Source organism: Microtus ochrogaster, chromosome 6, assembly GCF_000317375.1.
Source record: "Microtus ochrogaster isolate Prairie Vole_2 chromosome 6, MicOch1.0, whole genome shotgun sequence".
In the NCBI taxonomy this organism is placed as follows: domain Eukaryota; kingdom Metazoa; phylum Chordata; class Mammalia; order Rodentia; family Cricetidae; genus Microtus; species Microtus ochrogaster.
Window position 1 is genome coordinate 62,605,235 of NC_022013.1, and position 12,677 is coordinate 62,617,911.

General features: G+C 46.3%; 1 protein-coding gene across 1 annotated transcript in view; it reads right to left on the reverse strand.

The window, feature by feature from the left end:
- Positions 1-12,677, reverse strand: part of Il17rd (interleukin 17 receptor D) — a 71,245-nt gene that overhangs the window by 17,015 nt on the left and 41,553 nt on the right. The window contains exons 2-5 of the mRNA XM_005348686.3: positions 9,134-9,191; positions 5,725-5,850; positions 2,165-2,283; positions 1,550-1,670 (exon numbers count right to left, since the gene is read on the reverse strand). Coding sequence (XP_005348743.1) covers positions 1,550-1,670; positions 2,165-2,283; positions 5,725-5,850; positions 9,134-9,191 — 424 coding nt within the window. The remainder of the gene's footprint in view (positions 1-1,549; positions 1,671-2,164; positions 2,284-5,724; positions 5,851-9,133; positions 9,192-12,677) is intronic.

Consider the following 12,677-nt stretch of genomic DNA (forward strand, 5'->3'; position numbering starts at 1 on the left):
CACACACACCATGGTGTCTATATATAACCACACATACACACCATGGTGTCTATATATAACTCCCCACACACACCATGGTGTCTATACACACCTACACACATAAACCATGGTGTCTATATACACCTATACACACACACCATGGTGTCTATATATACCTACACACACGCCATGGTGTCCATATACACCTATACACACACATACACACACCATGGTATCTATATACACCTACACACACACACACACCATGGTGTCTATATACACCTATACACACATACACACACACACACACACACCATGGCACCTGCCTCACCCTGTACACATGTACACAAAATAAAAATAATTTAGCCAGGCATGGCAGCACACGCCTTTAATCCTAGTACTTGGGAGGCAGAGGCAGGTGTATCCCTTTGAATTCAGGATTAGCTTGATCTACATAGTGAGATCCAGGACAGCTAGGGCTATACAGAGAAACCCTATCCCCCCCCCAAAAAAATAATAATAATAAATATTAATTGATAATAATAATAATAAATGTTTTAAAATAGCAACTGTCACCTGGCATGGCAGCACACGCTTGTAACTTAGGAGGCAGGGGCAGTAGGATCATCATAAACTTGAGGCCAGCCTTAATTATATAATTAGGTTATAGAATAAGAAGACATGGTCTTCTTACTCTTTCTTCAGTTTAAGACCTGAAGAAAGCTTATTTATCTCAATAAATAAACAAATGAAAAACAACACATAAATAAATCATCATACCTGAACTAAACAAAGCAAAGAGAGGCGTCTCTGGTTGGGTCTGGACTAAAGGTTTTTGTTGGTGTGTTTTTCTTTGTATTGAGAGGATCTTGATGTGCAGCCCTGTCTGCATAGGTCAAACTGTCCTCAGATTTGCAGTCATCTTCCTGCTTCTCCCTCCTGCACGCTGAGATTACAGGAATGTGCCCCCACATCTAGGAAATAACTGCTAACCCAGCACATGCCAGGCAGACACTCCACCACTGGGCTACAGCCACAGCCTGCTAACCTTATTCAGTCATTTTCTTTTTATTATTTTATGTGTATGGGTGTTTTTGCCTGCATGTATGTCTGGGCGCTTTGTGCTCTGGAGTCCACAGAGGTCAGAAGAAGGCACTGGATCCCCTGGGACTAGAATTACAGATGGTTGTGAGCTGCCACGGGGTTGCTGGGAATCAAACCCAGGTCCTCTGGAAGAACAGCCTGTGCTCTTAAGGGCTGAGCCAACTCTCCAGCCTTAGCTTTTATATTTGAAAATACATTTCTGAGCTGGTATAGTGGCTAACATCCTAACATGCATGAGGCTGAGGCAGGAGGATTGGCATGAGTTTTAGTCTAACCTGGGCTACCTGTTAAATTCCAGAGCAGTCTGGACTGTAGAGAGACCTCGCCCCATTTTTCTAATATGAATTTGCTTCTCACCCTGCTTACTTCCTATCAGTATCTGGTGTGCGTGTAAACACGTCTGCAGAGAGACCAGCAGAAGCAGAAATGACTCCTTTGGGAGACGGGCAGGAAAGAGCATACTCACCCCGGGTTCTGAAGAAGAAAGGGTGGTAATTGCTTTCATTTTTGATGGAGGGGAAAGGGACAATCTTGACAAAGTAATCTGTTTCAAATTTCATGTTCAGGAAAGGCTGGGATTCCATTCCCTAAAAAGGAACAAAGACACATATAGAGGAATTGTCCAGCCCACCCCCGTGCACCCTCCACACTGGCTGCCACTTAGACACAATTCCAGAGCCTAGCAGACCCCAGGAAAGCAGTCAGGTCTACTTGATGGACTGAGCTTGCGTTGGGATCACTGATGCTAAAAACGGACGGTGTTGTCTGTCTGTAGACAAGAAAGCCACGGCACCTCAGTACTGAGCCTCACAGCTGGAGGGAGCGAAGGGTGCGCTCACAGACACCGAGATAGCCGCTGCTTCAGCGTAACCAGAGAGGTGTGTTTACCACAGTTGAGCCCTGCTGAAGCATTTTCCTGGGTGTGTGGCAGGTTAAGCTGCTGCCTCCTATTCTCGCCCACCTTGGCTGGGCTGTGGTCCCCATAGTGGCCCCCAACTCTCCAATTTCAGACTTTCAATAGACCATTCAGACCTCCGGAACAATGGTGTCTTCTGGAGCCCATTCCCCGAGAGTGACTTACCATTCTTTTGAAGCTACTGTTGAGCTGCTTCGGGTCCTTTAGAATCAGTTGCTGGCACTGTCTTCCCTCTGACTTCAGCTCCTCCAGTATTACTCGAAATCCTTTCAGGAATTCAATGCCTAAGAAAGTAGAGGCTTTCATGAAATGCAGACCTAATTACTTCTGAACACACTTTCCCTCCTCCAAGGTCACATCCTCTCCAGCTTCACACCAAAGCTAAAGGATGTCTCCTCTGCCAGTGAGTTCACACAACAGAGCAACGCACAACCTTCGCTCATGCCTCTGGGGCAGGCAGAGTGATCACTATCACTGTACCTAATACATTCTCTAGAGCACTCGGCCATTGGGACAAAATATCTATTGCTTTTGTGACACCTGGATTCAATATTTAGGCTCAAGTCTAAACCGATCACAAAGACTATAATGGAATGTGTAATTTCAGGCACACTGAGCTAACAATAATTCCCAGTGAATGCCGCCAAACTTTGTTTTTAATCTCAAGTTTCACTGGGAACTTACAAAATTCCCAACAAAGTGCATGTCTGCACCCAAGAGGGTTCATAGGCTGGAGATTATTTTAGGGGAATGCGGTCTTGCCCTAATCATGCCTGAAATGCGAATAGCCAAGGGCTGCCCAGTGTGTGCTCTGTACAGAGCCCTTGGAGGCCCCAAGCCGCCCACAGAGCTACTGAAAGGCGCCGGCCCAGCCTCACCACCTGAGCTTCCTCCCACTGCACATCTGACGAGATGCTTTCAAAAGGATTAAGCTCTGCTGGCCACAGGAGCCAGCAATGGGGCTCTGTATCCCATGGAGACTGAGTGGACCAAGTGCAGCTGGAGATCCCCAAAGCTGACCTTGATTGTCAAGATATCGATTTCACATTCTTTCTGAACACCAGACAAGGAGACATTTTCAACCCTTCCCCTCCCGGGCCAAAAGTAATTACACAGGATGCAATTAACCAGGTGGGGAAATTATTGATGGCAAAGGTCACAGAAATCTTTTTCTCTTTTGAGCAGGTTCTCCAGTTCTGTAATTATTTGATGAAGAGAACATATTTCATGGTGGCTTGGGCAGAGAGGCCACAATTAAAGCCTCATATTGTAGAAGCTGGTAGTGCTACAGTGCATGGCATTTTCAATCACAGAGCTTCCTGTGGGGAGAGAGTGGACCCACAGGGATGGGAACTCGAGGACACAACACAACATCTCCCTAGCACCAAGTACTTAGCTCTCGCGGGAGCTTGCCTTTTGAGATCAAAAAAGAAACAATGTTTGAACAAATCTTTACTACTTAAAAACTATGATTTGATTTATGTGCTGCTTCCAGAAAGACTGTTTAACAAAAGGCAGGTGGCTTGTAAAATTAATAAAGGCAAGCCTCCCCCAACGACTTAAAAACTGATCAGCTCAGGTAAACATAGATGGATAGACCTGGGTTGTTTTTCAAAGGTCGGACTTAAAATTATAGATGACTGAAAATCGTAATGGCAAATGTGGGCTGAGAGGAAACTGAGGCAGAGAACTTAATTCCCAACACACATCTACCCTGAGCTGTCAACACTGTGAGGTTGCCTGAGGACCACGTGACGCTGGAGAAACACACTCCCACACTGGCTATTAGCGACAAACACGGAGGCGGGTACCATGACTCCCATCTGCCAAGGACTGACTGGGCCCTGGGGTCACGTGGTGAGCAAAGGAAGCGCTGAGCTCTCGGTCAGTGCCCTTAATCCACAGGCTTTCCTGACTCCTGGGGCTGGAGAGGTGGCTCAGCAACTAGGAGCACTGGCTGCTCTTCCAGGGGACCCAGGTTCAATCCCCAGCACCCACATGGCAGCTCACAGCTATCTGTAACCCCAGTTCTAGGGAATTTGACTCCCTCCCAATACATATACATGCAGGCAAAATACCAATATACATAAAATAAAAAGATTTCTTTTAAAAAAAATGGAAAGAAATCTGGCTTTATTTTACTTCTCCCTGGACAAATGCTTAAAAAAGGTCCAAGACCACTGCAAAGTCAGAGGGACAGTGGAGGGTTGGGACGCAGGTTCTGATGACAACAGCAGCTGCTCTCAGACAGCTTTCTCTGGTCACCGCCACCCCCACTTGGCACTCGGGGAAGCTGGGCCTCCAGTCTAAATGCCTCCCGTGAAAGGCAATCCCAGCCAAGTATGGCAGCACACACAGAGGACCCAGCCTTTGGGAGGCTACGGCAGGAAGCATGGTGAGCAGTGAGCAGAAAGGCCAGCGCTGGCTACATAGCAAGATCCTGTCTCAAAAGACAAGAGGGAGCTGCTGAGTGTGCTGGGCCGCACGCCTACTGCCAGCACTCTTGAATTGGAGGCAAGAAGATCAGGATTTGGAGGCCATCCCGAACAACATGGTGGGTTTGAGGCCAGCCAGGGATACATGAGATCTTGTCTCAAAAAAAAAACAAAAGTCAAACAAAAAGAAATTTTGCCAATCAAATTCATTCAATAAAGTTAAAGAATCTTAGGTTAGAGTGCTAGAGAAATGGCTCAGAGGTTAAGAGCACTGACTGTTCTTCCAGGGGTCCTGAGTTCAATTCCCAGCAACCTCATGGTGACTCACAAGCATGGCTAATGAGATCTGGCGCCCTCTTCTGGCCTGCACACATATATGCAGGCAGAATGCTGTATACATAATAAATCAATCTTTAAAAAAAAGAATCTTAAGTTATCCTGGCTTGACCCTCTCATGGGTATCAATTCGTTCAAAAGGACAGACTCAGTCAAACAAATTGGCCAGAGAAGGTGGGCTTGCTTGTTTGTTATTTCTTTACTTCACCCCGAGTTCTACTGGCATTAAAGGTCTTTTAAAAAATTTCAACTTGGTCTCCAACTCCAAAACTCACTGATTTTATGCTTTCCTAAGAAGAATTCTCCTGTGGTAAAAAAAAAACCGGCTGGAGAGACGGCTTGGCAGTTTTGAGCACTGACTGCTGTTCCAGAGGACCCACATGGCAGCTCATAAGTATCTGTAAATCCCATTCCTGGGCGATCTGACACATTCATACCATTGCACATTAACTAAGGTTAAATAAATCACACACACACACACACACACACACACACACACAAGATGTTAAAAACAAAAACACAAAATGTGCCTAAGGTGGGCCCACACGTCATTGTGACCACAGAAACCACGTATGGTGGAAGCCAAAGCCAATATGCCCTTGGACAGGCCACAGCCACTTCCACCACCTCCCTTCTGACTAAGGCTAAAGCACTCAACCTGGACTATGGAGTAAAACCCTGTCTAAAAGTAAAAATAAATAAATAATCACCAATATATTATCTTTTCAAACTCACAATTCTCTAAAACAAGGAAGGAAACAAAACACAGACCTTGGGGCACTACTTCAAGCTGTGTGTGCCTGGCAGGAGGAGACAACAAGGCACAGGGTGGGTGCCATGTCCACTCCGCTCTCAGCTTCACTGTCATCAACAGCTGCTGGCATGAAGGCCACCACACATGGCCTCTCAGCCCACACCATGCATTCCCCACAGGAAATGAGTGCTACCACTTACCAAGGGCCCCTGGGGACCAAAGAACCGTGACTGCCACTTGGTCCCGGCAAGCGTACTGGCTGATTGTGATGTTCTGGGCATCGGCAATCATGTGCTTCCCAACTGGATTCAAGTAGGTCGTACAGTCTAGAGAGGTGGGGAAAAGAGCGAGCACAGTTTAAGCTTTTAACCTTTATTTTCAATTTCATCTTACCAGACTATGGAGAGTATGTCTACAGGTCCCAAAACCACTCTTAGTAAGAATGTCCTCGAGCTGGGCGGTGGCGGCACATGCCTTTAATCCCAACACTCGGGAGGTAGAGTTTGAAGCTAGCCTGGTCTATGAGCGAGTTCCAGGACAGGTTCCAAAGGCACACAGAGAAACCCTGTCCTGGAGGAGAAAAAGAAAAAAGAAATCTCCCCAAAAGCTCAAATAAGACAGTAAAGTTGATTATGGCTTGGGAAATACATTACAGACGGACGTACCTGCAGCAACAGGAACACACCTACTCTCCCGGATTAAACTGGACATTGCTAGGACTGTTGAACAGGGCAGACTTTTGTGTGCTCATTAGCTTTGTTTCTTTCCCTACCCCTCTCTTAGGCCTGTGACAGTTTACTGAAATCCCTAAGAACTTGCATCAGCTCTAAAGTTTCCAGCTTCAAGGAGTGACCACCTGTGGAGTGTGTTTGTTTTTAGAGGCCAAGAGGGCAAGTCTCTAGGGAAAAGGAACTAACAGGTGGGCGTGAATCCCCAGGGAGTAATTTCACGAGCAAGCAAACTGTTAAATGATGGGTATCTGTAATACAAGATGTTTGGGTGACAGGGATGACAGCTAAGATTCTCAAAGATAACCCCCATTAAATCTCCAAACCCCCAAATTAATAGCTCAAAAAGGGGAAAAAAACCTTTGGTTTTTGTCTGACAGTGTCAATGCAGCCATCACGAGTGAGCAGCTGTATCATCTGGTATTGCTTAACACACCTTCAAAACTGGCCATAAGTTTGGAGGCAGAATCCTGCCGGAACTTAAGAGACCCACCACACACTGTGGCAGACACCCTTGCTGAGAGACCTGTTTGCTGGCTTCCCAGGAGATGTCAACTCCCGGTGTTCACATTGCCTCATCTCATTTCTTTCTTAGGACTCAACTTGGATCCCTCTTCTGCACTACTGCAACGATCCTTCACACCGGCTACCTGCACCCGGAGGAGACTCCGGGACGGTTCTAAGGAGCTTAGTCAGTCGCTGTATTTCTCCCTCTTGCGAGCTGTGCTCATGTCCATGTTTATAATGAAACACGTTTGCTGGAGGCATTTGAAAACACAAAGGGAGGGGCGATGGTGTCGCACGCCTTTAATCCCAGCACTCGGGAGGCAGAGGCAGGCGGACCTCTGTGAGTTCGAGACCAGCCTGGTCTACAGAGCTAGTTCCAGGACAGGCTCCAAAGCCACAGAGAAACCCTGTCTCGAGAAAAAAAAAAAACCACAAAGGGATAAAGAACAATGCAAAAGTCATCCTGGGCTGGAGAGATGGCTCAGTGGTTAAGAGCACTAGCTGCTCTTCCAGAGGTTGTGAGTTCAATTCCCAGCAACTATACTGTAATGCGATCTGGGGCCCTCTTCTGGCGTGTGAGCATACATGGAGGCAGAATGTTGTATGCACAATAAATAGTCATCCACGCTCTCGCCACACACAGGTAATGCGGTAGATTCCAAAGAGTGCCTCCTGAGCCTTTCGGCTTAATCATCTTCTTCTTCCTCCTTCTTACTGAAATACAACTGTGCGCTAGCTACACACCCAACTTTTCAGACTCTAGTTTCTGCAATACCTACATGCGGCTTTCTTGCCTAACCACATCAGGTACGATCCCCCTTCTTACACTTCAAGTCTTAAAAAAGTTTGACTTGCATGTCAATATTACTTAGAAGGATGTTCATAGCTCTAAATTCTACTTGGCCTAAAACATGACTCTTGGGCTAGAGGGGAAGCTTAGTGGCTAAACTGCTGGCTCTACAAGGACTTGGACTGGAAATTCAGACCAGGTGGGCATGGTGGCTCCACTGCAATTCCAGCCTTGGGAAGCAGAGACAGGGGATCCCCAGATCAAGCAGGCCATTGAGACTGGCTACAGCAGCAAGCTCTGGGTTTAACAGAGATCCTGCTTCAGTGAATACAGTGAAAGGGTAATCTACGATGATTCTGACATCAACTTCCAGTCTCCATGCACACAATCAACCACACGCACACACACACACACACACGCATCTTCACCCATGTGGGCCCACACACATGCAATCATGCATACAGGTATGCACATTGTAGGCCCATATTTTATTTGGTATGGCAACCAAGCTATCAAGCCATAGGCCACACCTGAGAAAGGTCACATAAACTTCCAAATAGACTGTCACTAACCTAACAAAAGGTCAGGATGTGGTTTTGCTCCTTTCTTTGTAATTTGGAGGATGCCTGATAGAGATGTTAATTCGAGCCTAGTGACAGCTAGCTTACACAGCAGATAGGTAGATGCTGCTGTGATAAAAAGCCACTCACCTGGTTACCTAGGAGATAGAATGCTAATGTATATCTCCTAAGTTAAGTTTTGGTATAAAGACTGTTTGGAGAACAAACAAAAAGAAATTTTTCAGATGTGAACTCAGGATACCATGAGGGATCTGTGAGAATATCCCTCCCGATGAAACCATGTGAGTCATGCCTTTATTCCCGAGCCTCCACGCAGGTCCAGAGAGAGATAGATAGTTTATGTTGGGGTCTGGTAGAGAAATAATTTACGGTCGGGGCTCGCACCAGACTCCGACAACACACATGAAAGTGGAAAAAAGGAAAGAGACATACCCTCAAAATAATGCTGCTCCCTGAGTACAGAAGGGAACCACAGAATAGACCTGGGGGTGACAACATCCATATTGTACAAAGTCGAAAACTTCTTAGAACTTCTGGCTAGTCTTAGGAACCACATCTGGCTACACCCAGTGGGAATTCTACAAGACCACAATGAGTTGGAATTAATAAACCAGTGGCCCCTTCAGACCAGAGAGGCTGCCCAGTTTGCCAGGTTCCATCCTTGCCTCCAGGCCTACACTTGGGTAAATTCACTCCATTCCCTGGTAGGAACCTACTGACATCTGCATTTGTTCTTAAAGACAAGGCTGTGTCCTAAGGGCAAGTCTTCACAGGAGAACTTTCTAAAAAGCATGGAAGACACTTGACCTGTTTGTTGTTCAAGCTCCCAAATACTTCAGGGGCTAAACAGAAGCTGAGCTGCTGTAACTGTTGACAAACCCAAACGGGTTCAGAAAACGAATCCCAGGATCTGTGGTATCCATGATGAAGCACGAGTGTGCGAACTCTGGATTTCTGAACGAAACTGCCTGACTTCTTCTCTGCGGTCAGGCCAGTTACTTACTGTCATATCTGAAGGTGATGTTGTACAGCCCGCTGCTTCGGCTGGCCAGCCCCACTCCCTGTGGGAAAACGAGAACATGATGCAGAGTGAAGCCAACTTACTTTCCCAGCACTGCAGAGGCCCAGGGTCATGCCAATCCTATAGATGAGCTCCTCCTCACACTGTTCCATGACCTACCCACCCCCACTCCAAACACCCTCCAGTCCAAGGGATCCCTACCCGCTTGGGATTGTGGGCACTCTTTCCCCTAAGACAACAGAAACAGACTGGTCCATGCTTAGGGGTTAGGTAATTCATTAGCAGTAAAATTAGGTTAGAGACCAGGGCTGCCAGATGGAGCCCTTCCAATTGGACCCTGATTGATTATAAAACTCGGCTAGCAGACAGCTCTAGTAAGGCAAGACAGATAGGCAATTCTTCAAGTCTACGGAAACCAGTTCTCATTCCAAGACTGGAAATGAATATGGGAATAAGCCATTACTTTTAATGAGACAATTCTTCACTGTCTCCATATCTATGCTGGGAATACACAGGGTTGGTCATAAAAGAAGCAAACTTTAAAACTTCAAACTCTTAACTCTTGGTGATGTGGCCATTAGCCATCTGCAGCCTTAGTAGTAGGGTAACAACTCCACCAGACTTGCCACTCTAAATACAGCAGCCATAGAGGGAGCTCCAGATGCTCCCATTGACCCTGCTTCTTCCTAAGCCCAAAGCTGCTCCTCCTACAAAAGGGCTGCTTGCTCTAGGTCAGCCGGCCAGGTCTACCGACTCTGTTTATATTTCTTTAATAATCTGCCGTTCGGTATTAATTGGGGAATTCTCCAAAATAAGTTGATTCTGAAGTGCTAGATGATGGGAAACTATTTTAACCACACGGCTGAAGTTTCCACTTAACAAGGAGGATGTCGGGGAAAGCCACGTGCTAGCAGCCTGGTGTTTAACGGGCAAGGGTCAGGCTGAGACCCAATGTGAACACTCCTGATGGGGCCCAGGATTGCAGGCCACATCGCCATCACTTCCATATGCTCCAGGCATGTTCACGCTGCTTCTCCTGAAGCCAGGCCAGGCATGGCCACTGAAACCGTATCCCTGAGCTCAAATACACACAGAAAACCACAGCTGTGCAGAACGAGGCGGGCGGGCACACAGACACCAAAGTGAGGGATAAGCAAGCAACAACACAAAACCTAAGTCAACTAGGTGTACCCAGCAGTCCCTGAGGCTCCTCTTCCTGGCCCCCTTCTTTATCCAGCTTCCTTTTCCAACCCTTCTTTGCATATGGTGAGACTGCAGAACTCATTGCAGGGCAGGAAACTTGGGAAATATTAAAAGCACTTACCACTCCTTAGCACACGGTCTGTACAGACAGAAGCGGCCTGACTTCCAGAAGGCACAGACCCAAGCTACAACCAGGAAGAGGGCAAATCCGATTCCCACAAGCCTTTAAAACTGCCAATCACACCCCTCCTCCCCTTACACGGCCCAAGGGGATAAGCTCGCACTCCATGATGAGCCAGGCATAATTTTAGGTGCCATAGAAGGTACAACAGTCACGAACCCACTTCATGAAGATGCCTGGTGCTCATGCTTTCAGAGAAGAGTAACTAGACACAAACAAACTGCAAATCCTTGGCCCACCAAGCACTCCCCTTTAGATGAAAAAGCCTGTGTGACTGAAGTAAAAGCGTGGGCGGCGGCAGAGAAATGTAGGGTGCTTCTGCAAGACAGCACCTGAATAGGGATGAATAAGGGGCAGGGTCAGAGTGTACAACAGTACGGAAGACGCATAAGTGGAGAGGCTAGCAACTAATCATAATGCTGAGGGAAACAGCGGCATCAGAAAAAGAAAACCAGGAAGGCCAAGATCAGTGGTTTTACCTGACAACCAAGGGACACCACTCCCCTCCACTGGGGTTGATTCTCAACTATATGAATGGTTTGGTTTGGTTTTGTTATCTTATGTATACAGTGTTCTGCCTGCGTGTATGCCTACAGGCCAGGAAAGGGCACCAGATCACATTACAGACGGTTGTGAACCACCAAGTGGTTGCTGGGAATTGAAACAGGACCTTTGGAAGAGCAACCAGTGCTCTTACACACTGAACCAGCTCTCCAGCCCCCTTTCGTTTGTTTTAAGGAATGTGCATAACAACTTCCTTCTGAGATGGGTTTGAAGAGGACCACAGATCCACTTTTCAACAAGGAAAACATCCCATTTAAGAGCAGGTGCCAAGGGACTCTAACTAGTAACCTATCTGCCTGTGTGACTAGTGAAACTTGTGTGCCTCTTCCTCTTTAACTGCTTCCCTCTCTCTTTTTTCCCCCTGAATTTCTATTGAGGTATGTTTGTAACAAACATTTATTGGTGGTTGCAATGGCTAATGCCTGATAAAAAGGAACCCAAAACAATGAGCTGTCTGTGCTGTTCTGTGAACATCGAAACAAGATTTCTGATACATGAGAAGCTGTCCAAGGAGGCTTAGGTAAGCTGGATCAGGACATTGAGACTTGTGTGAGGTGCCCACCTAATTAATTACCCACTGATGATTCCAACTTGTCCTAAGGCCCCAGAAGAGTATCTAGCAACAAATCAAACCCAAATCATGACTTCAAGAGGCTCTGGCCATAAAGGTGAGCTGCAGACATGTCCGCCATCATCTACTCCCATGCGCCCAGTCCTTCACTGGCTCACTACCAGTTTACACCATTCCTGGAGTGGCCCTTACCTGCCTAGTTACCCAGCACATTCCCCCGTAGCACGATTAATAAAAACCCAGAGGCAGATACTGAGGTTCAACCTGAAGATCAAAAAAAAAAAACAAAAACAAAAAACAAAAACACTAGAGAGCTTTGAAATCTTAGGACTGAAAGAGAGCGAGTTCCTGTCCATCACACTGTATACGTCTCTCAGGTGCTGGGGTTAAAAGTGTGCAACACCACTCAGCTTCTATGGCTGACTAGTGAGGCTGTTTTGTGTTCTGTTTGTTAGGCAAGAGTTATTAAAAAACAAATAAAATACCATGTTTCCCTTTTTTGTCTAAAAATGAAAAAAAGACTATAACTAAAATAAGAAAAGCTACAAATAGTAAGTACAATAAACATATACAATATATACAGGCAATAAATACATCAACAGTGTCTCGTCCATTTGCACTGGACAAATTCAGAGAAAATACTCCATTAGTTATCCTACCTTGGTGAGGTTACCTAATTTACTTTCTATTATAACTTGCATTCTGCGTCAGGAAAACTATAACTATCAAGTCTTCAACTCCCTCTGAAACCCAAGAAGGAACTAATATTGACTGAAAAAGTAGGAACTGCAAGCAAGTGACTTCCAAAAAAATGTGAGAAATGACAGAAACAGTTGGCTCCCTGAACAGTCAGTCACCTGAAGTTTCTCAGCAATGCTGGGACATCCATCTTTGGCCTACAGGTCTGCGATGTCAGACAGGATACTTTCCTAGGAAGCAGGACATTCTGCAGGGCTGTCCCGCCTTCTCTTGACAGTGTTCAGCAGTCACTCTCTGTTGTGTCCTGC